A 25783-nucleotide genomic window follows, 5' to 3' on the forward strand; every position below is an offset into this window, starting at 1 on the left:
CCCGACGGCTGTACCGCCTGAGCCCCGCACCCCGCGCTCCCTGGGTCCCCCCGACGGCTGTACCGCCTGAGCCCCGCACCCTGCGCTCCCTGGGTCCCCCGACGGCTGTACCGCCTGAGCCCCGCACCCTGCGCTCCCTGGGTCCCCCGACGGCTGTACCGCCTGAGCCCCGCACCCCGCGCTCCCTGGGTCCCCCGACGGCTGTACCGCCTGAGCCCTGCACCCTGCGCTCCCTGGGTCCCCCCGACGGCTGTACCGCCTGAGCCCCGCACCCTGCGCTCCCTGGGTCCCCCTGACGGCTGTACCGCCTGTGCCCCGCACCCTGTGCTCCCTGGGTCCCCCGACGGCTGTACCGCCTGTGCCCCGCACCCTGCGCTCCCTGGGTCCCCCCGACGGCTGTACCGCCTGAGCCCCGCACCCTGCGCTCTCTGAGTCCCCCGACGGCTGTACCGCCTGAGCCCCGCACCCTGCGCTCCCTGGGTCCCCCCGACGGCTGTACCGCCTGAGCCCCGCACCCTGCGCTCCCTGGGTCCCCCCGACGGCTGTACCGCCTGTGCCCCGCACCCTGCGCTCCCTGGGTCCCCCGACGGCTGTACCGCCTGTGCCCCGCACCCTGCGCTCCCTGGGTCCCCCGACGGCTGTACCGCCTGTGCCCCGCTCCCTGCGCTCCCTGGGTCCCCCGACGGCTGTACCGCCTGTGCCCCGCTCCCTGCGCTCCCTGGGTCCCCCGACGGCTGTACCGCCTGTGCCCCGCACCCCGTGCTCCCTGGGTCCCCCCGACGGCTGTACCGCCTGTGCCCCGCACCCTGCGCTCCCTGGGTCCCTCGACGGCTGTACCGCCTGAGCCCCGCACCCTGCGCTCCCTGGGTCCCCCAACGGCTGTACCACCTGTGCCCCGCACCCCGCGCTCCCTGGGTCCCCCGACAGCTGTACCGCCTGTGCCCCGCACCCTGCGCTCCCTGGGTCCCCCGACAGCTGTACCGCCTGTGCCCCGCACCCTGCGCTCCCTGGTCCCACCGACGACTGTACTGCCTTTGCCCCGCACCCTGCTCTCCCTTGGTCCCACCGACAGTTCTACCGCCTGTGCCCCGCATCCTGCGCTCCCTGGGTCTCACCGACAGTTGTACCGCCTCTGTCCTGCACCCTGCGCTCCCAGGGTCCCACCGACAGCTCTACCACCTGTGCCCCGCACCCTGCGCTCCTTGGGTCCCCCTGACAGCTGTACTGCCTGTTCCCCATACTCTGCACTTCTTGGGTCCCCCCAACAGCTGTACTGCCTATGCCCTGCACCCCGAGCTCCCTTGGTCCCACCGACAACTGCACCGCCTGTGCCCTGCACCCTGCATGCCCTGGGTCTAACCAACAGACATCTTGTACTTCCTGTGCTCCGCACCTCTTCGCTCCCTGGGTCCTATAACCTTTGCCCCGCACGCCTGCACTCCCTGGGTCCCACCTCTGTGTTTGCTCTGCTCTGCTCCCCTTCACTCCCTGGGTCCAACAGCTCTACCACCTGTGCCCCCACATCCCTTCCCTGGGTCAGACAGCTGTCCCACCTTTGCCCAACACCACACCCCTTCTCTGGGGTCCCACCGCTCTACCGCCTGTGCTCCACACCCCTTCCCTCCCTGGGGTCTGACAACTTTACCTCCTGTGCCCTTCAGTTCTTCTCTCCACTCTCTCTTCCCTAGGGCCAGACCACTGTACCACCTGTACCCCACACCTCTTTCCTGGGGTCCATCAGCTGTATTGCCTGTCATCAACAGTCCTTTCCCTGGGTCAGGCAAGTGTATCGCCTCTGCCACACAGTCCCTTCCTGAGGTCAGACAGCTGAACTGTCTGTACTCCACATTCTCTTCTCTGAGTCAGACAACTGTACTACCTGTGTCCAACACCCTGCGTCAGAACTGTACCACCAGGAGTGAGAGTCCCAGGGGTGAAAGTAATTTAAATTTTGTATAGGTACTATCATATTACAACCCCCCTTGGCAGGCACAAGGTAGGGACAGGGGGATTACAATAGTACGGTCCCTGTAAGAAATGTAAGTGCAAGTTGGAGTGTGAGTAGGGCAGGGCAAGGAGTTTGGGTGGGGTGAGTGGCTCACGCCAGGTTGGGTGGCGTGTGAGGGCTGGCAGGCTCAGGGAAAGTGCAAGCCCTTTAAATAGAAGCAGATGAAAGGGCTCATGGGTCTGGCTCCTAGGGTCTGGCTCCTAGGCAACGCGCTGGGGGAAGAGCCTGGAACAGATGCACAGGTCAGATCAAAGCCCTAGGCAGCAGGATCTGGCCCGCTGAGGGGCTTTTGTCCACCCCTGTTCTAGTCAGAGGCACGGCCAATGGCTCTGTGCTGTGCACACTGCCCATGCCCACAGGTTCCCAACCAATGGGAGCTGTGGAGTCTGCGCTGGGGGCAGGGGCAACATGTGGAGCTTCCCTGATCAACCCCGGGCCAAGGGGTCAGAGGGACATGCCAGCCACTTCCAGGGGTTGTGCAGAGCCAGGACAGGCAGGGAGCCTGCCTTAGCTCTGTCGTGTTGTTGACTGGACCTTTAACCGCCCAATCAGCAGTGCTGCCTAGAGTCACCAGGGTCCCTTTTCGACCAAGCATTCCTGTTGAAACCTGGCAACCTTAGCCCACCAGACCCCCTTTTTCTCCTGCTCCCTCCCTCCCCACCAAGGCCTCATCCCCTGGTTAGGCTGGCTGCTATCGGAGCCCAGATGAGGATACTGGGCAGCTGTGGGGCACCATGGATCCTTTACCACCTGGGATTGGGAGAGGGTTAAGAGCAGTCCCCACCCCATGGGGCAGGAGGGTCTGCAGCTCCCCACATGCATAGTGTGGCTCTTACCTGGTCCTGCCTCTGGCTGGAAGGCTGCAGTCTAGCCATGGTAAGAACCATGAGGGCAGCCGTGGGATGCTGTGCTATGGACCCTCCACCTGCCCTGGGTGGGAGCCTGTGGGACAGGAACATGGACCAGGTGCTACTCTCAACCCTGTGAACTCAGGCAGATGGAGGGTCCACCGTTACGGCTGCCAGGTGTCCAGTTTTGAACTGGACAGTCCAGTATTTAAGTTTTCTGTTTGGGAAACAAATTGAAAAAATATAAATGAGAAAATATAAATGTCCAATATTTTCTAAATGAGATGTAATGTAGATTGTGATGTCATGTCAAGTGTGTCCAGTATTTTTGTTGAAACCATCTGGCAACCCTATCCACGGTTCCCACCTTGTTCCAGTTTGTCCGGGAGTGTTGCCCTAGATTTAAGAGGGGTGTATATTCCAGAATATAATTAAACCAATGGTAACCATATTATGTGCATTTAGCCACCATGTAATAATGAAATAAAACATCACATAATGAAGGGTTAATTTAAAGACAGGCTTTTAGAAACAAGGTCAAAACTAGTTAACAGCTTCTGCTCATCAGAATGGGAGGAGGGGGACAAAAAATTAGACAAGTGAAACTAACAACTGGTGACTGGAAAACCTTGAGTCTGTGTTCCTCTGATACCAGAAGTTTATTGAAAGTTAGGAAAAACAGTAAATCAGTAAAGATGATTATAACCTACGGCTGTGTCTAGACTGGCCAGTTTTTCTGCAAAATCAGCTACTTTTGCGGAAAAACTTGCCAACTGTCTACACTGACCGCTTGAATTTCCGCAAGAACACTGACGATCTCATGTAAGATCGTCAGTGTTCTTGCGGAAATACTATGCTGCTCCTGTTCGGGCAAAAGCCCTCTTGCGCAAATCATTTGCGCAAGAGGGCCAGTGTAGACAGCACAGTACTGTTTTGCGCAAAAAAGCCCCGATGGCTAAAATGGCGATCGGGGCTTTTTTGCGCGAAAGCGCATCTAGATTGGCACGGACGCTTTTCTGCAAAAAGTGCTTTTGCGGAAAAACGTCCGTGCCAATCTAGACGCTCTTTTCCGAAAATGCTTTTAACGGAAAACTTTTCTGTTAAAAGCATTTCCGGAAAATCATGCCAGTCTAGACGTAGCCTACGTGTTTTGCAGAAGTTAGTTGTAAAAAATTAGCTAAGATAGTGTACTTGGGAGCAGTCATCCGAAGCCAATTTGAAAGGCAGTTTTCATACCATCTTTTCTCCTCTAAGGGTGAGGAACTGGCTACGGCAAACCCGCTGTTAATTACTCAATACCATTCCAGATGTTAGCTAAATACCTGGGATGTTCTAACCCTCTTGCTTATGTGTGTGTGTGTGACAAAAGCATGTTTTCTTGCATTGAATCCTTAATCAGACAGATTTGCTATGTTCCTATTGATTTATTCCTGATGCCATTTGAAGTGAGAGAGTTGGGGGTTCTGGAAACCATGTGTAGCAGGGGCAGAGCCTCGAACAGAAGGAGTGGGTGGGAATGAGGGGTCCTGCCCTCTCTCACACTTTTGGGTAGACTCTGCCACCCTTGTCTGTCACACCACTAAAAACATATAATGATATTAATGAACTAATTTTAAATGTTGGAAATGTCTGCCAAAGATACTGTCAAAAGTCTTCTGCAAATTCATATTTAAACTACATTTTAAAATATATTTGTGGAGTTGTTGCTGTCCTGAGGGTCAATATGGCTGCCATGCAGAAAATAGACTAACAGAGAAAATTACCACGTAGGTCTATATTTGGAAGATGCTTTATACTTTTCATATCTCCTCCATTTTTCCATAATGCGTCTGACAGAGATGCCTTTATTACAATTCCGCTTTTAAATCTTTGAGGTATTTCTCCAGGAAGTCACAGCACAATTAATTCTATAGGAGGGAGAATTTTGCTATTTTAGCTACCGCAAAGATTCCCAGTATCATAATTTTGAAAATACTATCTTAATATAAATGTTTAGATGACAGGTTCTATGTCATTTTAACAGGTGTGGCATGTAGAGGGCACAAAATCCTTTCTCCCAGCAGTAGAAAATTAGACTTTTATGAAATAACATGATATTGCCTCCCACTGAGTATTTTTGATCTACTTGCTTACGGAAATGCACAGTACTAAGAACTACAGTAAAGCTCCATTGATCCGGCATCCAGTGCTCCAGAACTCCTGATGCTCCGGCACCATCAGGAACCCGGAAGTGCTCTGGCTGCCGGACAGTTGGAGCTGCTCTGCGCCCAGCTTCCCCAATTCAGCCACTACTGAAACTGACCAGCAGCTGAATCGGGGAAGCCAGGGGCAGAGCAGCTGGGGTGCTTCCGGGTTGGTCCCATAGTGCTGCCCCTCGGGGCTGCGGGACCAACCTGGCAGCAGCCCAGCTGCTCTGCCCCTGGCTTCCCCGATTCAGCTGCTGGTCAGTTTCAGTAGTGGCTGAATTGGGGAAGCTGGGCGCAGAGCAGCTGGAGTGCTGCCGGGTTGGTCCCACAGCGCCGAGGGGCGGTGCTGCGAGACCAACCCAGCAGCACCCTAGCTGCTCTGCCCCAGGCGTCCCCAAGTCAGCCACTGCTGAAACTGATCAGCGGCTGACTCCAGGAAGCGGCATCCCCCACCACCCCACCCCACCCTCCTCATAGCCCCCCTTTCCGATAGTCCGGCATATCTGATAATCCGGCACCCCCTGGGTCATAAAGGTGCCAGATTATCGGAAATCCACTGTACAACCAATACAAAGGCGGCGAGGAGTCCCGTGGCACCTTATAGACTAACTGAAGTGTTGGAGCATAAGCTTTCGTGGGCAAAGACCCACTTCGTCAGAGGCATCCAACACTTCAGTTAGTCTATAAGGTGCCACAGGACTCCTCGCCGCTTTTGCAGATTCAGACTAACACGGCTACCCCTCTGATACTTGAAACCAATACAAAGCATCTCACATTGCATAAATTAAAACATTTTATTATTCAGTCATATTAGAAATAAAAGCCAAGGCAAAATAAATTACATTATATGTTACTGCCCATTAGGACTGGAAGAATCAGACAGTTACTTGATAAATGACCCATGCAGACAGCAGCCTGAGTAGGATTATATAGGTAAGGTTTCCACAGGGGTAAATATTCCTGAATATTTCACATTAGTGTTATATATTCATACTGCAAATGCCTCGGTGTGAGGCTTTTTAAGTAAGAAAACCATTGCATGAGACTCATCTTATTGTTTTAGCTGGTAAAGTTGAAGATCAGTGGTATGAAAGGTTCCAAAGATTAGGAGCTTCATTAGCCACAGTTGATAGTCATTCACATCTTTTGAGCTTTGTCAAGCCCTACATCCTCCACAATATGTTGCTGCAGTGCCTTTCCAACCATTGGATCAAGACATCTTCTTTACCTAGTCTTCCAAAGAGGACTTAGTATATTGTGGGATAGGCATTTCCCTTCTTGACTACCCTCTATCTGGTTTATGCCACTAACTGAAATACATTCAGGACATGTCTATACTATAAAATTATTTTTAAATAACTTATTTCAAAATAATAACTCCTGAAATAATGTGAAATAGCGTGTCCACACTACAGGGAAGTCTTGAAATTAGTCCAAGCAGGGTCCCTTAATGTGAATGCGATACCTTGACTTAGAGCCCCAGTAAGCACTGGAGAGTAATTACTTTGAATGACTCTGGGGAGTAGTTATTTTGAAATAGCAGCAGTGGAGCATCCACACTACCACTATGCCAAAATAACTATTTCAAAATAAGTGTTATTCCTCATGGAAAGCAGGAGTTATTATTTGAAAATAATCAGCCTATTATTTCAAAATTTGATAGCGTAAGGAGTTATTTTGAAATAGTGTAGACCGGGACTCAGATACTCAGTGCCAGCTCTGTTTGGATTTTGCTCCTGGGAGTCTCAGTGCTTTATATTCATGCAAGAAAAACCATGAGAGAGAGAGAGAGAGAGAGAGAGTGTCTGTGTTTTTTTTCAGGCTGACTGAATTGACTCCAGGAAATATCAGTTTGTCAGGGGCTCAGATGAAGAAACAAAGCTGAACCTCAGGGCAGTCTGCATTTTCTCTCTTAGTATGCCTCATATTTATATAGTGCCCTGCTAAAAACAATTAGAGCTTTGTGGGGTGGTGATTTTGTGAGGTATAAGCCATTGGGAAATGCACTGAAACCTCCAACTCATTTCACAATGGCCAACAATAGATAGTAATGGCTTGGAACGATTACTCATGTGGACCTGCTATATACATATATGGCATTAAATAATGCTTAATAATATTTGCATCCATGGTTGAAGTAAGTATTTCCATTGTGAATTATGTTATCCTCATCTGTTTTAGTAACCCTTGAGAACTAAAACCATTAACACTCAGAATTTTTTCCTTACTCTGACAGCCCAATGAGCTTTTTTCTATTGAAAGAAGTTTACAGCATATGTTCAGTTTATTTAAGGAAGATTGGATGTTTTTGAGCATTGAGAGTGAGAAAAATGAGTCAGTGAAGAATGGTGTACATCAGAGATGCTGCAAGTTCCAGGAAGTAGTCTACTGTAAATGCTCAGTTCTCATTTGTCTGCCTTTCTGGATTGCCATCTGGGAGAAATGAAAGTAGGCACACTCCCAGATCTAATGCAGTCTGAATCCTGACAGACTGCATAACATATGGGTTTGGTGTTTTGGTTTTTTTACTTACTTAAGTGCTACCTAATTGCACATCTCAGAACAGTTATCATTGCACAGTTTAGGTGTAGTATTCACATTGCATTACATGATAGATAGATAGATAGATAGATAGATAGATAGATAGATAGATAGATAGATAGATAGATAGATAGATAGATAGATAGATAGATAGATAATAAAGGCCAAAGAGAACTATTTTGATAATTCTAGGCAGAGCTCTTTCATATTACAACCCATAGAACTTCCTGCATCAAACTCATCATTACTGGTTGAAGTAGAATATATCTTGTAGATAGGAATTTAGTGCATGCTTTTAAATTCAGTGATCACATGTTTTAGCTTAGGGGTTTTTTGTTTTGTTTTGATTGTATTTGTTTTCGCTGATATTCTGGGCTAGGTGTTGTAGTTGGACTGTTTAAATATAAGGGAATCTTGTTTCTCTCTTCATTATGTTCTATATGTCTAGTCTAAGTAGTATGTGAAAATGTGTAAAAGTTAGGTTTTTTAAAAGGGTTGTGATCCGATAAGAGTAGGGAGGTATTTCAAATGGTACTGTGTAGCCTCTGTGTTTGATTCATGAAAAAAAGAAGAGTTTGTACTGCAGTGGTGGAAAGCCAAAATATGAGCTTTCTAGGAACTAAAACTTACTGCAGGCTAGGAAATATATTTAATTTTCTTACAAAGATCCTCAGAACAGTATAAAAGACTCTGCTCTTTGGCAGACAGGGGAGATTCCAGAAGACTGGAAAAGGGCAAATATTGTGCCCATCTATAAAAAGGGGAATAAGAACAACCCAGGAAACTACAGACCGGTCAGTTTAACGTCTGTTCCAGGGAAGATAATGGAGCAGGTAATTAAGGAAATCATATGCAAACACTTGGAAGGTAATAAAGTGATAGGGAATAGCCAGCATGGGTTTGTGAAGAGCAAGTCATGCCAAACTAATCTGATAGCTTTCTTTGATAGGATAACGAGCCTTGTGGATAAGGGAGAAGCGGTGGATGTCACATACCTAGACTTTAGTAAGGCATTTGATACGGTCTCGCATGATATTCTTATTGATAAACTAGGCAAATATAACTTAGATAGGACCACGATAAGATGGGTGCATAATTGGCTGGATAACCGTAGTCAGAGAGTTGTTGTTAATGGTTCTAAATCCTGCTGGAAAGGGATAACAAGTGGAGTTCCTCAAGGATCTGTTTTGGGACCCGTACTGTTCAATATCTTCATCAATGATGTAGATATTGGGATAGAGAGTATGCTTATTAAGTTTGCAGATGATACCAAACTGGGTGGGGTTGCAACTTCTTTGGAGGATAGGGACATAATTCAAAATGACCTTAGCAAGTTAGAGAAATGGTCAGAGGTAAACAGGATGAGGTTTAATAAAGAGAAATGCAAAGTGCTCCACTTAGGAAGGAACAATCAGTTCCATACATACAAGATGGGAAGCGACTGTCTAGGAAGGAGCATGGCGGAAAGGGATCTAGGGGTCATAGTGGACCACAAGTTGAATATGAGTCGACAGTGTGATGCTGTTGCAAAAAAAGCAAATATGATTCTAGGTTGTATCAACAGGTGTGTTGTAAGCAAAACTCGTGAAGTCATTCTGCCGCTCTACTCTGCACTAGTTAGGCCTCAGCTGGAGTACTGTGTCCAGTTCTGGGCGCCACATTTCAAGAAAGATGTGGAGAAATTGGAAAGGGTACAGAGAAGAGCGACAAGAATGATTAAAGGTCTAGAGAACATGACCTATGAAGCCAGGCTTCATGAACTGGGCTTGTTTAGTTTGCAAAAAAGAAGATTAAGGGGGGACATGATAGCGGTTTTTAAATATCTAAAAGGGTGTCACAAGGAGGAAGGAGAAAATTTGTTCCTCTTGGTTTCGGAGGACAGGACAGGGAGTAATGGGCTTAAAAGTGCAGCAGGGGAGGTTTAGATTGGACATTAGGAAAAAGTTCCTAACTGTCAGGGTGGTCAAATATTGGAATAAATTGCCAAGGGAGGTGGTGGAATCTCCCTCTCTGGAGATATTTAAGAACAGGTTAGATAGACATCTGTCAGGGATGGTGTAGACGGAGCTTGGTCCTGCCTTGAGGGCGGGGGGCTGGACTCGATGACCTCTCGAGGTCCCTTCCAGTCCTATTATTCTATGATTCTATAAGCGTAGCACTCCCTTGCAGGGTGGGGGGAGGGAATGAGAGACTTCACGTGCTCCCCCTCCCCAGGCCCTGATTGACCGGGGAGCAGACGGGGGGAGCATGCAAAGTCTCCTCCCACTAACAGCAGCATGGGCACCTAGAGGGAACCACCAGCTGTTCTGAACAGCTGGCGGTTCTCTTAGGAATGGGGGGGGGACACAAAGACTTTGCATGCTCCCCCACCCCCAGACCAGTCAGGGTCTGTGGGTGGAGAAGCACGAAAGTGTCCTGGCCCTGCCCCTTCTGGGGCAGCCCGGGACACTTAAAAAATTTGTGAAGTGGCCCCCGGTCAAAAATTATTGCCCATCCCTGATTTAGGGGGTATAGCCTTTTGGATAAGATTATGTATAGTAGCTCTTTTCAAGACATGTAACCTTTTAAGAATTTACTCAAACTAATTCTGTTGGCAGATGTAATGATTTTATAATGTGTCAGTTCATTTACTCATTAGAATGTGATTTTTGTTTGTGACGGGGTAGGCGGCTCGTCCACGCCACCCCGCACTGAACCGGACGCCGGGGCAGGGAACAAGCGCCCAAGAGGGGGGGCGGACGAAGGGGGGCGGACCGTGGGGAGTCCGGGAGCCACGCCAAGGGCCGACGCGGCTGGCAATCCGCAGGTCAGCCCGACGCCTGCAGATGACGTCAGTGGAGGCGACGGGCGGGACGCCAGGAAGGGCGGGGCCCTAAACCCCGGGACAACGCCGGCCCAGGAGACGGAAGGGCAGGGGATTCAAAAGGGCAGCGGCCACAGCCAAAGAGAGGAAAACTCCTGGGTGTGGGAGAAGTCCACCCCCCCGCCAGAGGAGCCGGGGGTGAGGGAACCTTCGCGGCCGGACCCTCACCAAAGGAAGGGGCTCCGAGTGAATCTATCCCCTCGCTGGGGAACAGACTGAGGCTTAGCCGGGAAGAAGGGACCCAGGGTGGGGCCGCGAACCCCGCGAGTGGAGGGTTTGGGGAACTCGACCTCCTCCACTGACAAGGGACAGGCGTCCCCATCTTAGGGCCCTGAGTCGGGGCTAGGAGAGTGGGAGGGCCCGAGCCCCCTTCCCGGCCCCTCGGGTCCAGGTAGGCCCGAAGCACACCAAGCTACAGGCCATAGACCGCGGCTAGGTGGTCAGTCACGAGGCGAGCCCTCTGTTTAGGACGCTGGCATACCCGAACTCGGGGTGGCCTCCTGGGAGTGGGTAACATTGTTTTTGAAAAAAATCTGAAATTTTGAACTATCATATATTCCCTTTCTAAGCAAGCAACGCATGCAATAAATCACTCCTGGGTAGAGAGTTTACAGCCTATACTCTACATAAGTCCTCAAAATACATACCTAGTGCTGGATGTCTGCAAAGAGATTAACTTCACCCTTTGTACTTTTAAAATTTGCTTTACTCTCTTGGAAAGGCAGGATATTGCTATAGCTTACATTTTCACATTTAAGTAATTTAAAATCATGGAATCATAGAACTGAAAGGGACCTTGAAAAGTCATCTAGTCCAGTCCCCTGCACTCAAGACAGGACTATATATTATCTAGAACATCCTTGATAGGTGTTTGTCTAACCTGCTTTTTTAAATCTCCAATGATGGTGATGTCACAATCTCCCTAGGCAATGTAATGTAGTAAATAAGTACCAAGTAATTTAGAGTAAAGGCAATGCACCTGGCAGCAGTTAAAAAGTATGGGTGGGAAATAACCACAGCCCTAAGCAGTCACTAGTTTTCCCCTTTTTAGCTATTTAAATATTGATCATTCTAACTGTTCAAAGCCAAATAAGCTCATCTGATCCTAAAGTCTAGATGCTCCTGCACACAGTCCCACAAAAGTTAGGCTACTTCTAGACTGCATTGCTTTTTCAGGATACTGGAGGTATCCCGGAAAAGCGACACTGCATCCAAGGAAGGCGTCCGCTTTTTTGAAAAAAATTTCGAAAAAAAAGACGTGCCCTTTCACAGTCCCTGTAAACCTCGTTCTACGAGGAATAAGGGATGTGTTGAAAGAGCACTTTTTTCAACATTTGGTGCCATGTAGATGTCCCAAATTTTGAAGGAGCCTCTTTCAAAAGTAAATCAGAAAAAGATACGCAACTTGCGTATCGCAAATTGCGTTTCTTTTTCCAATTTAACATTGCGATGTAGACCTAGCCTTACTGTGTTAGCTAGGAAAACCACCGATCATTGCATGGAGAGTGTTCTGTGGGTCTATCCTTCCATTAGCATGAGAACAGGCATTGATGCTTGTGAGATTGACTCCGTACTTCACTGGTTCTTCAATTTCTTTTGTCTACTCAGACCTAGGGATGCTAAAGACAAGTTGACTAGTCAACTATCCAATAAGCATTTGCTTATCGGATACTCTGTCGACTAGTCGATTTCTCTGCCCACCCTTGATGCCTATATGAGATAGTGGCAGTGCTGCACAGCGGTGCAGTGCTGCTGCTTTGAAATCCTAAGACAGCGTTTCAAAGGGGCAGCCATGGAGGCCAGGGTCAGCTGGGGACATCCCAACTGATCCCGGGCTCTGCGTGGCATTTCCCCAGAACCCGAGATCAGCTGGGGATTCCCCAGCTGACCCCGGGTTCCACTGTCCACGGAGCCCAGGATCAGCTGGGAGTCCTCAGCTGACACTGGGCTCCACGGCACTGCCCCTGTGAAACGCCAGAGGTGGCATTTCAAAGGGGCAGCTGTCATGGATTCAAAAGGGTGGCGGCCACAGCCAAGGAGGGGAAAGCTCCTGGGTGTGGGAGAAGTCCACCCCCCCGCCAGAGGAGCCGGGGGTGAGGGAGTCCCCCGCTGACCCCAGGCTCCTCACGGCATGCAGCATAGCATGGAGACCAGGGTCAGCGGGGGACTCTGAGTCCCCCACTGACCCCAGGCTCCATGGTTTTGAAATGCACAAGAGCCCCCCCTGGGGAATCTTGTACATTTCAAAGGAGGCATCTGCGTGCAGCCTGGCGTCAGTGGGACTTCCCACTGGCCCCGGGCTGTATGCGGAAGTCCGCATTCCTTCTTTGAAATGTACAAGAGCTCTCTCAAATATATAGTAAATTACATTACTACCATTAATAGTGCCCCAAACATATTCTACATCCAACAAAGACTTGAATCTGAAAAAAGTGAAGTAAAATAAAAACTTTTGCCCTCTTCTTATATGCATTCCTTTTTTATAGGCGTGCTGGTTTTTAGGTTTATTTCTTGAACAAATTTGAACTGCAGAGAACAAACATAGTGAAGTAGTCTGACTCAATTGTCATTGTCAAAAAATTTATATTTCAATGTATAATATTTGAAAATATGATTAACACTCCTATTAGTGATAGAAAATGAACTTGGATTAATACACTGATACATTTGCAGTGTGCAGAAAATGCCTCTTAAATTTACTCATCAGATTTTGATTTCATTTCTCTAGTTTTGCATAAAAAAGTATCTCCTAATGCAGCTGCCAGCTGAAAGGAGGCAACAGATTAAGGGGAAGTGTAGGGAGGTGCTGGACTTCTTTGATTTTTAAACAAAATTATGTTACAGGCAGTCCCCGGGTTACGTACAAGATAGGGACTGTAGGTTTGTTCTTAAGTTGAATCTGTATGTAAGTCGGAACTGGCGTTCAGATTCAGCCGCTGCTGAAACTGATCAGTTTCAACAGCAGCTGAATCTGGACGCCAGTTCTGACTTACATACAGATTCAACTTAAGAACCCCAGGCATCCCCAAGTCAGCTGCTGCTGAAACTGATCAGCTGCTGATTCCAGGAAGCCCGGGGCAGGGGCTTCCTGTAGTCAGCCACTGGTCAGTTTCAGCAGCGGCTGACTTGGGGACGGCTGGGGCAGAGCAGCTGGGGTGCTGCTGGGTTGGTCCAGTAGCGCCCAGAGCGGCGCTACGGGACCAACCGTCAGCGCCCCAGCAGCTGTACCACAGGCGTCCGGAGCAAAGGCGCAGAGCACGGGGGCAGCGGGACAGCCCAGACGTGCCGTGGCTGTCCTGCTTCCCTCGGGCTCCGTGTCTTTGCTCTGCTTTGCTCCCCGTCCCCCTGGTCTGTAGACCAGGGGGACGGGGAGCAAAGCAGAGCAAAGCCGCGGAGCACGCGGGCAGCTGACAACCCAGACGCGTCTGGGCTGTCCCACTGCCCCCGTGCTCCGCGCCTTTGCTCCGAACGCCTGTGGTACAGCAGCTGGGGCGCTGCCGGTTGGTCCCGTAGCGCCGCTCTGGGCGCTACTGGACCAACCCAGCAGCACCCCAGCTGCTCTGCCCCAGGCGTCCCCAAGTCAGCCGCTGCTGAAACTGACCAGTGGCTGACTACAGGAAGCCCCTGACTGGAGACCAGGGAGAGGGAGGGCCCCGTTCGTAACTGCAGATCCGTCGTAAGTCGATCCGCGTAACTCGGGGACTGCCTGTACAGTGAAGTCCAAGGCTTGTATAATGACAAAAATAAAAAAGTGTGTGAAGGGGACAGAGGAAAGCAAGTTGACATGCAAAAACAGCTACAGGCAGAAAGGAACATTTTATATGTGAGATTCTACACCATAAATCACCTTTGGTGCCAGTCCTCTAAGTTTTCGCTAGTGCCAGAAGGCTAGTTTTGGCAAAGATTTTTGCTAATAAACAGAGCTGAACAAAACACAGTTTGACATCTTCAAAGCACTATTGAGCACAGCAGCTACTGCAAGTTTATGCATGCAGCATTTTCCTGTGATGTGTGGCTTTATGCGATTGTGTGGTGAGTGGTCAAGCTTCAAAGGGAAATACAATTCCTCATTTCATTCAGCTCCTGAAGTCTTCGGTGCTTTGTAGAAAGCTAGATTTGCTTTTTAGTTTCACTTAAGAAATTGAACTGGGAATATTTAAACAATTCCCAGTTCAAAGTTTCTTGCTCAGTTAAAAGGCTTGGCTGCATGTGAAACACTGAGTTTGGTGGCTATGAAAATGGAAGAACTTGCAGTTTTCTTTGTAGCACCTGACCAATTTTCAAACTAAGTGTGGATACCAGACATTGACACAATAATTTCTCCCTACCTCTCTCTTGCTATTTGATATTCCCCTACTTATATATCTCCCAGGATCATGTTTGCTGCCTTAGCTACAGCTTTGCACTTGTCGCTCATGTTCAACTACTGTGTATGCTGGGGCACTGGAACATGGGAGGTCTAAAATATGGCTCTACTATTGACTTGCTGAGATTTTATCTTGAGCATGTTTGTCTGGTTCTCCATCTGTAACATAAGAATACATGCAATACCTCAAAAGGGTGTTATGACTATTAATCTGTTAACATTTTACAGTGCTTTGAGAATGCAGTGTAATGCAAACCCAGGTATTCTTACTCAACTTTTTAGTGCTCTTGTATTCCTTTTTCAATTTTTTTTAAATGCGTATTAAAAGCATCTCAAGTCAAACTACTGACATGCACTTGTGCACTGACATCAAAATGACACCATGTAAGGCCACAATTACTGTACTCTAAAGGAGGCCTCTGATTAGAACCAAAGAAAGGAAGAATGGTCCAGTGGTTAGGATAAGATCTGCTTTGCCACAGATTTACAATTAACTTTGGCAAATCACTTTCTCTCTTTAGGTCTCATTTCCCTATCTACAAAACAGTAATAGGGAAGAATTATCTCACAGAAGTGTTCCAAGGAAAAACACTTTAGAGACTGTGAGGTGCTGAAATACTATGACCACAGGGGAAATAAAGCCAATGAATGAGAACAAAGTATTAACAATAAAATCAACCCAAAAGCTTCTATTGTACAACAGAATATTTTATTACTAACAAAACAAATATATAAGTTTCCGGTTTACAAACAGGCGACTAAAAGAAAGAAGAATATTTAGTATTGCTTCAGAGGATATTTCAGACTTTTCTTGTTCTTTTTCAACAGCAAGAATATTGTGCGCTAAAAATGAACAGCTTATTTAAAGCAATAAATTACAAATGATAAAATGCAGAAGACATAATACTACAAACATATTCAAATTTCAATATACAGTAGATAAAACAAGTAACTTTGGTTTATCAGAACTACAAATTCTTATTCAATCAGTATTTATATGACCTTTCTTTTGTATGCGAATTTGCTTGAGTGTTCAAACCACCACTCAAAATAGCTGTTCAAAATGGAATGTAATAGCATCATTATCAGATCAAAGTGCATGTGTCACATTAAAAGCCCTCGTTACCAATAAGGCAAAATGCAGAAGATCCCTATATAATGCATCAACGTTAGTGTTACAGATGGAAGGTGAAATTGTGGCTTCACTGAACTCAACAGCAAAACTCCCATTGACTTCACTAGAGATAGAATTTCACTCAAAGGACCTGTCCTGCAACCTTTATCCATTCTAGTGGTCTTACTCACATGATATGTTCCACTGAAAACAATGGACTGACCCTTCAATAAAAAAGATTACGATCTGGGGAATTGGGCCCTAATAAAAAAAAAAAATCTAAATAAAATCTAGCATTCCTGTATATACAGACAGACCATTACAGCATGTAAAAATTATGGCATGTGGAAAATGCATTACTTTCCTGTTCTAAGTAGGGTTGCCAGGTGCCCGGTATTGAACTGGACACTTTGGTATTTTCGCCTCCTGTCCAGTAAAAAAAAAAAGAAAATTCAGAAAATACCGGACACCTAAAATGTCTGGTACTTTCTTATTTTTTCCTGGCCAGGAGGCAAATCCTGGGTTGTCCGGCTCAATACGGAGGCAGCCTGGCAACCCTAGTGCTTATCGGGTTCACAGGCAAGCTGTCCAGCCCCACACAAGGAGGCAAGATGGCGGGCGGCTGCCAGCAGTCTGTTAGGGCCAAAAAGCCTCACCACACATTTCTTAAAAGGGCTACGCTGGGTGTGTTGGCTTTTTTCGGTATTTTTTCTGAAACCATCTGGCAACCCTAGTTTTAAGTGAAAACCTCATCAGATGAATTTGCACTTTAATATCCAGGAGTTTATTTTTCTTCAAGGTCATAGTTCTCCACAGAGAAACTTTAACATACTGGATTTTAGAAAAATGTGCTTCAGAATGTGCTGTTCTTGTGTACTTAAGAGCTTTGTTGTGCCTCCTCACTGGAGGTTAGTGGAACACCACCACAGAAGAACCTCAGGGAAGCATCCTTTCTGAAGTGGAGCTGCACCTCGTGCACAATTCTTGTACAGAATGCACAAGGCTGCATCTTTTTGGAAAGAACAGTGAACAAGTCAGGCACAGTTCTACCTCAGCCTCGTCTCAGCCCCATCTCTTTGCACTGATGCTGACACTAATTTCTCCCAGTCCTGGTTTCCCTTAGCTCAGTCCTTGTGTAGTGATAGCAAGAGATTTTTAAACTACTCTATTCTGGTTTTTTTCAGCACAACAATTCGGCTGTGTCTACACTGGCATGAATTTCCGGAAATGCTTAAAACGGAATACTATTCAGTTTTCAGTTTTTCCGGACAAGGAGCGTCTACATTGGCAGGCTGCTTTTCCGGAAAAGCCCTTTTTCCGGAAAAGCATCTGTGGCCAAAGTAGACATGCTTTTCCGGAAAAGAGCCCCGATCGCCATTTTTGCGATCGGGGCTTCTTTCCGGAAAAGACTACTGGGCTGTCTACACTGGCCCTTTTCCGGAACAGTGTTCCGGAATAAGGACTTATGCCCGAGCGGGAGCAGAATAGTTTTTCCGGAATAGCGGCTGATTTTGTACAGTAGAGCATCGTTGCTTTTCCGGAAATTCAAGGGCCAGTGCAGACAGCTCGCAGCTTATTCCGGAAAAGCGGCTGATTTTCCGGAATAAGTGGCCCAGTGTAGACACAGCCTTCAGGAATCATTTTGCCACCATTAGCTGAAAATAAGGAAAAATAATTAGATAAGATTAACTAAATTGGCAGGAAAATAGAATTGGATTGTGTTCATGCACACGGAAAGAGTAAGGTAATTTTTTATAGTTTGGTATATATGGAATATTGACATGCACCCAAGTAAAAAAAACAGAGTATGCTCCAAAAAGAAGCAGGCAAAAGATCACCTAAGCATGTTCAGAATAAATATGGGACAACGGTTACAGACCATAAAAGTAAACAGCCCATAATATTCAGTATAAACCATAATCAGAAGTAGTAAATAACAATAACTCAGCAAACACTTATGATTGGATTATATAAAGAAAAGAGTGAAAAAGTAGCCAATAGAATGAGCGTCTGATAGCTGGCAGAAATCAATAAAAGGCAGGATTCCAGAGGAAGAAAGAGGTATGAGGTAGAGTTGAAAAGTTATTAGAATAAAAGGTTTGTCTTGTAAGTAGTTTATGGGTTTTGTGGCAGAACAAGAAAACAATAGCAGCAGCCACATCTCCAGCAGCAACAGTATAGCTGTGACAGAAAGAACCTCTGCCCCTCAGAAGGAAAAGCGCCAACAGAACAACAGAGTAAGTTTACTAGCTATATTATAAAATAACAATAGTAATGTTGTTTGAATACATGTGTTTGAGTTATTAATAAAGATGAGTGTGTCATGAGTATTAGGTTAATGTATGAAATCTATGGTATAGAGACTGCTGTCAGCAAACTACAAGGGACTGATCACATGCAAAGCAGTCATTCAATATTGCTCTAACAACTATATGTTATCATAGTTCAGATGCTTTTAGCCTATACCCAAGGACTGTGCCAATAAAAGGGATTTATGTTTAGATTATTGTAACAGGTAATATAATTTATGGTAAATAAAATATACTTTTGTTTTAGAAAATGTAGTTGCTGAGTGTCAATCAATTGCAACTGAAGGCCCTATCCATGTCCTCCCAGGGATTATAGGTCTAAGCTGTTCTAGGGAGTCTCTTGAAGAGAACTCCTAATTAAACCCAAGTAGTTCCTCTAGGGCAGGGCTCCTTTTTACCTTGCAGAAATATATTAATATAGGCCTGGGCAAAATTCAGTCTGTGAGGCAGATCCGACTCACCAAGCCACCAGATCTGGCCCACAGATGCTGTAGGGAGTCCCTGGTAGGCTCCTCATTTCTCGCACCCTTCCCGCACGCCACTCAGAAACACGGCTACGGGGCGGGTTTTCTTTAAAAACAGAGTCCAGAGGGGAGGGAGGAAAGCTTTAGGAGCTGCTCCCGCCCCCAGCACAATCCTCATTGGCCAGTTTCTGGCCAGAAACTGGCCAGTGGGAGCTGCCTGTTTCAATAACAGACAGCAGTGAAGCACAAGGGGCTCCAGAACACATGGCTACAGCCTGTGCTGGGGCAGAGCAAGCAGCCACTGTTCCCTCTGCTCAGCAGCACAGGTGATTAATCAGCCCTGCCCAGTCAGAGGCTCAGGGTTCCATGCATGGAGCTGACTAACTGGGCGGGGCTGATTAATCACACAGCTTAGAGGGAACACTGGCTGGCAGGGAGGCTGATTCAGGAATGGGCTGCTGGCTGGTAAGTCTCCTGGCCAGATCCTACCTCTTGCACCCCAGCCCCTCCCTTCCCAAACCCTCTGCCATTGCCCCCTGGCTCCACTTACCCAAATCCTCTGCCCCCCCTCCTGCACCCATAACCCCTCCCAGATCTGACACCCCAACTCTGTCCCAGATCATAATCCCCTCCTGCCCTAGCTCACAACCCAAATCCCTGTACCCCTGCTATATTCGAATTCTCTGCCCTAGGTCACAATCTAAACCCCTATACCTCAGTCCAGTGCGCTAGGTCACAACTGCCTCCTTCAGCCAAACTCGCTCCCTTCTGCACCCAACCTCCATCCCAGACCCCGCACTTCCTCTATTAATATCATGGAAGTGTGCAGCCCTTGACTACTTTCCAAATTCTTGGAGTAATCCCCCCCCCGATCCAAAAATTATTGCCCACTCCTGGATTAATAAGTTTGTAGCTTACCTTGAAAGGTACCTTAGTAAACCTGGGAGAGGGAGAAGAGAGTTGCAACTATACTGCACCCTTAGTTAGAAATAAGCTACACAATTAGAGCTACGCAAATTGTGTAGCTTCTATTTTGAAATACACTCAAAATAGCTTATGTTATTATGAAATATGGTGCTGTCTACATGGTGCCAAATTTCTAAATAAACCACAATTCCAAAATGTCCCTCAATCCTTGTGGAATGAGGTTTACAGGGACATTGGAAAAGCAAGACCATTATTTTGAAAACTATTTCAAAATAATGGGCTTGTTTAAAAGACAAAATAGCGCCGCTATCTAGATGCGCCCAAGATGAGCTATTCTGTGGGTAACCTCAGTCTGTTTTGGGGTAAAAGGTGTCTTTCCTCTCTCATTTGTGGAGTGCCCAGACACAATTTTGCCCTAAATGTGGAGGCTATATTAGTGCTTATGTTATCCCATACTAACTATTTGCTCAGAAGGAAATGATGTCATTTGATCAGCACAATATTGTTGACCTTACTGGTACTTGAAGGAAGTACCATAGTTATGAGATTTGTTCAACATAAACAAAACAGTAGTTCTTAATTCTGAGCTTATAAAAATAACTTATTTTACAAGATTAATTTTAACTACAAATCATTAAAATTTCAGTCAGTCATTTTCAAATTCAGTGTAGAAACTACCATAATACAATGCTAAAATTAGTACATATATACATCAAATGCATCCATAGATTTGTGCAATTTCTAATTATTCTAAATGACGCAGCTGTTTAAGATGTAGTTACTTTAAAAAGAAAAATAAATGTTAATAGGAAGATTGAAAGACATCCATGAAACAAATTAAATATTTTTGCTTCAAAATAACACAATGGTCTTTGATACATTTTTAATGTATTTTAACAGCATGTTCAGGTATGGGAAAAGAAAAAAACTATTTCTTTTTCTCTTAAATTGCTGGTGACTGGTCCAGTTGAGTGCTATTAGAACTTCAGTTTCCATTATTCTCTTATGAGGTTAAACCCAATGCAGCTTAATGGTTAAGTGCAAAACAAGGGATATGAATCTGGTATTTTTATAAGGCACATAGCATCACTAACTTCCAGTGTAATACAAACCCACGACAGTTTCATAGACTGAAATAATTCATGTAGAAATTCTGATCTTTCATGGATTTAAACTGTTTCCAGAATCCTGATCTTTTCTAGTATTTGAAGCTGAGTGGACAAGCATTGATATGGAGTCTCTGGTACTGTCTGGTTGTGAAACATTGGGTAGCTGAGAATTACTGACTTGCAATGGCTGAGTTTCAGTAAAATCGCTTTTAGGAGACACCCTATATAAATTACAAACAAAAACAAAACACACTGAAGTACTTCTAACCATATGATATTTTAGACTAACACAAACTCATTTAGCAACAAAATGATAATAATATACATTGAAACAACAACACTCTTTTAAAGAGACAATAATAGAGTTCTGAATACTCTTTCCTTGGCTGTTTAATAGGCCTTTCTGTCCCTGAATTCAAAGGGTCACCACTAATGATCAGCCACCCATTTCCCGGTCCAATGCTTGACAAGAATACTTTTCACAGTCTGTCAGTGCTGTTCCTTTATTGGCCTTACAGGTTACCGTTCAGCAATATAAGTAGAGCCCTACCAAATTCATGGTCCATTCTGGTCAATTTCTCGGCCACAGGATTTGAAAATTTGGTAAATTTTACCTTTTCAAATGTTTAAATCTGAAATTCCATGGTGTTGTAACTAAGGGGGTCCTGACCCAAAAGAGTTTTATGGCAGGTCACAAACTTGTTGTAGAGGGAGGGGAGTCATACGATTGCTACCCTTACGACTGTGCTACCTTCAGAGTTGGTTTCTGAAGGCAGTAATCACGGAGCTTCCTGCAGCAGCAGGCGGCTTATGGAGCTGGAGGTAGATCTGATCTCCCATTTGCTGCTGGAAATATCCCACCTGGGGCCTCCTAGCTGTGAGCATCAGCTGGGCTGAAGAGAGACAGGACTTGGCCTTTCCCCACATGGTTACTCTTGGGAGAAGATTGGACTCACCTCCACAAGCTTCCTCCAGTTGCAGGAACCTCTGGGGCTTACTGCGCAGGTCCAGAGAGTCCTGCAGCAGGGAGAGGCACTCCAAGGTGGGTCTGATAAGCCCCCAAGTCTGACCACTTAAGGGAAAGATAAGTCCCGTCTCTCCCCAACTTGGTTCCAGCTAGGAGCTACTAGATAGGGTGCTTCCAGCAGCACGGAAGAGATCATACAAGGGGAAGGGCTTCACAGTCCATGATACATTTTTCATGGCTGTGAAATTAGCAGGGCCCTAAACATAAGGTACATCCTATCCCAAGAGCCAAAAGCTCTACTACTTCAAACCTCTGCTGGAAAGGTCATGTGGAAAGTAGTTTATAAGAATTGCTTTCTCTTTGCAACTATTTTTAGTTACTGAACAATCTTTTTTCAAAGAAAAGGATACAAAAATATATCATTGTATTGGTAGTTTGTACACATCAGAAAACTCAAGTCCAAAATTAGATAAAAAATAATAATATCTTACCTTCCTTCACCCATTCTTCTCATACTCTCAGATAAGCTAATCACATCATACATGTTGTCTGTCTTGCTGCTCTTCTCCAGCTGTTCCATAGCCAGTTTAGAAATAGATATTTGTAGCACATGTTCACCACCAATATTCTCCTCCTCCACTTTTTGGGTTGATGTTCTAGCTTCCTCCATTTCTCTCTCAGATGTTTCTCGCGATGTTTTTATTTCTGTGACATTCTCTTGACTTAAGTAATTGTAATTAGTAATAGCCACTGCAGAAGTTCCATGATTTGTTGTAGCACCTGTACTAGTCCCCATAGACTTAGAAATAACTTTCAGTTTGTGTGAACTGGATTTGTAGTGCTTCTTTTTATGTTTAGCTTTAGAATTGTGCTTCAAGAAAAATTCACATGATTCTTGCAATACTCTTCGGCTCTCACTGATTGGACTGAAAGAATAAACAAAAGCATATGACTAGTTCATCAAAAATCACTTAGGCCATGTCTACACTACAGACAAGATCGAAGCAGCTGATCTTCCAGGGTTCGAATTAGAGAGTCTAGTGAAGATATGCTAATTTGAACTGAGAGGGCACTCCCGTTGATGCCGGTAGTCCTGCTTTTATGACGAATAAGGGAAGTCGAAGGGATAGTATGCTCCCTTCGACTTCCCGCGGTGTGGACAGCACCAAAATTCGAGTTAAGATACTTCGACTTAAGCTATGCAATTAAAATAGCTGATGTTGCAAATCTTAATTTAAACTTATCCCCGGGGTAAAAGACAGCAGAAGATTGCTTCTTATTTCAAAATATTACGGAAGTAACAAAGGGGTGATCTAATGTAACAAACATGGCTCTAATGCTAATCAACACTGACGAAATGATAACCTCTGATGACTGGGCGGAAATGTGGAAGAAGTGGCTACTAAGTAATTTATGTGTATGAGGCAATTAAATTTTATAACAGAAGAGCCAAATCAAACATGCCTCACTCTTGCAAATAGTTCCAACAACTTGAATGTGACTAACCTTGTAACAAAGAAGAGCAGGATCAGCTTATAGGTAGCTATGTCATCAAGTTACGTTTTCTTAAACCAAACTTTATTAAAGTGAAAAAAAGGTAAGTAGTATAAAATGGAAAACATTTTTTAAATCGCTTAGCTGAAAGTAATTTACAGTTGAAATGTAAGAAGGACTTACACAGGAAATGGAAAAGTAGGGAGGTGGAAAGGAAGCTATAAGCTCACCATCCAGGAATGCAGATTTTAAATAAAAGGAGCTAAAGGAAACTCAAAGTAATGTTGGCTAGGCAAGTTCAAGGAAATAAAAGTTCTAAAAATACATCCACAGTTTAGGAAGAATATAGGAAACCTGAAGAAAAATGAATTAGAGGAAAAAGAAAAGGATACCATAATTACAAGGGACGGGACCTAAACTTATAGTCTCCTTGTATCAAAAAGGATATAGTCTATGTATCTCCCACATAAGAGAACTCTAGGTAAATTTAAATAGAGGAATGGAATTACTCTTGTGCAGAAGAAACAGTGATCTGAAACAACAGAAGAAAAAGAAAGGCAGGACATTACAAATAGTAAGAGAATTAGGGCAGCAGAGTAAGCTACCAAGAACAGTGGCAGAGGGACTATCACTGCATGATACAGTAAAAGTATCAGTGCAAATGATGTAAGCAGCAGACCTGCAAAATGAAAGCAGTCTGACTGGATAGGCCAAACAGTCTTTCCTGATTTGACTGAAAGTCAGAGCCATATTAGTCAGTGTTAAAAAGCAACAACATTTCTTTTGCTCAATTAAAAGAACCATGTCAGCAGGGAAGTACATTTTAGGGCCCAATCAGGTAGTCATAATACATGAACTGACTCCATTTTACCTATCTCCAACTGCAAAAACTTGCCTATATTACCTCACATATATTTAACGGAACATATGTACAAATACAATACTTTTTTTTAAACTTATCAGTACCACATACAAAGAGTTGCTCTTACTCTCTCTTGCGACTTCTGTTGAAAAAACTGGCCCATTCAGAACATGTCTTTTTACTTCCCACCCAGAAGACTGGAGAGATGCCAACAATTAGTGTCATCAGGTACTTCACCAGAAATAAAAATATTTCTGGTCTAGCTAATGTCTTTGCCTAGAAGATAACAAAATGTAATAAAGACACACACACACTTTTGATAAAGTGCAGAAAATGAACAGAAACCATGTACAAGAGCATACTGAGGTCTTTCTATTTTATAGCAGCTTTGCTGCACTCAAAAGTACACTATGGCATGAACTAAAACATTCACAATCAAGTCAGATCTGGTTAATCTTTGCTTGCGGAGATGTATCTGATGGCTGGTGATGCAGAAGGGGAGCATTTTTTTAAAAACTGGAAAAAAAGATTAATTAAAGGGGAGAACAGTATCATTAAGCAGTTTCTCCACCACTCATTGTATATTTGGGAGCTTTCTCTGGATACAGAGGAAATAATGGAGAGTTGAGAGGAGAGTAGGATTAATTGAATGAATTGGGTTCTTGAGAGAGCTTCAGGACAGTATACAACTGTTTTTTGCTGTTTACTGCAAAATTAACCCACTTGTGTGTAAAAGGGGATGACAGTTGCTGAGATTTAATTCATTAAATGGTTATTTAAGTTCCTCTCCCATCCTCCAAATGTAATGTTATTTTGATTAATCCATTTGTCTCTGTATCCTGGACTTCAAAGTGCTAGTCATTCTAGCTAGGAACCCGTAATTGTTGAGATAAAGTTTTTGTTTTGTTTTTAAATAATCAGTGTAAAAAGTGAAGCCACTTGTAGTTAATAGGTTTTGTCACTGGAAAACAAAGTACAACACAAGGAACAGATCCAATTGTAATATTTCTTGGGATAATATTTGTTTGATTGCATATGTTTGTTCTGTTTCTAAATAATCCTTGAGAATGATGTGATTAATTTCTTACTTGTGCTGCTATATTTAAGCACAGCAAGGCAAATTTGCTGATCTTCCTTATTTTGGAGGGTTTAAATTGAAAAGATTTAAGTTGAAATCTCCTGTATCCACTGAAGACAGAGGATGTTTTGCCATTGATTTTAAATGGGAGCAAAAATAAGTATTAAGGGCCCAGTCCTATGAAAGACTATCCTCTTAACTCTCATTGACTTCAATAAGAGTAGAGGGTCTTCAGAAACTTGCAGGATGAAGCCCTAATGTTCTAAGAAAGTTGTGTTTCTTTGTTTTTATGGTAGTTCGTTGCAGTACAAACTTTTACGGTGGGATGCAAGGCAAATTAAGTTCATAATCTGACAAGAAAAATTAACAATTCTTTACTGTTATTTCCTTTTTAAACACCAGCTCAAATATAGGGAGGCATAGACCAAAAATTATTTGAGATGACAGAGAAGTGAATGTATTAGAAACAAAATGTAATCCATAGAGAGTACTATTTATGTGAAGTTAGTATGCATATTAAAGCCTTTTAAAGACTTTAATCTCAAATCACATTTTGAACTTGAACATCTCAGCAAGTAATATACATATTTTTAAAATTTCTAAAACTTTAATTCACATTACCAAAATTCAGCTTGCAAACATGCAAA

General features: G+C 44.8%; 1 protein-coding gene across 4 annotated transcripts in view; it reads right to left on the reverse strand.

Annotated features, from left to right (window-relative positions):
* Positions 1 to 15499: 15499 nt before the first annotated feature.
* Positions 15500 to 25783, reverse strand: part of FZD6 (frizzled class receptor 6) — a 38537-nt gene continuing 28253 nt past the window's right edge. For all 4 annotated transcript variants that reach the window (XM_075920246.2, XM_075920245.2, XM_006122396.5 and 1 more), the window contains 3 exons: positions 24186 to 24334; positions 22194 to 22628; positions 15500 to 20956 (listed from right to left, as the gene is read on the reverse strand). In XM_075920246.2, coding sequence (XP_075776361.2) covers positions 20788 to 20956; positions 22194 to 22628; positions 24186 to 24334 — 753 coding nt within the window. In that variant the 3' untranslated portion in view covers positions 15500 to 20787. The remainder of the gene's footprint in view (positions 20957 to 22193; positions 22629 to 24185; positions 24335 to 25783) is intronic.

The sequence above is a fragment of the Pelodiscus sinensis genome, chromosome 2, assembly GCF_052426305.1.
Source record: "Pelodiscus sinensis isolate ZL-2025 chromosome 2, ASM5242630v1, whole genome shotgun sequence".
NCBI lineage: Eukaryota > Metazoa > Chordata > Testudines > Trionychidae > Pelodiscus > Pelodiscus sinensis.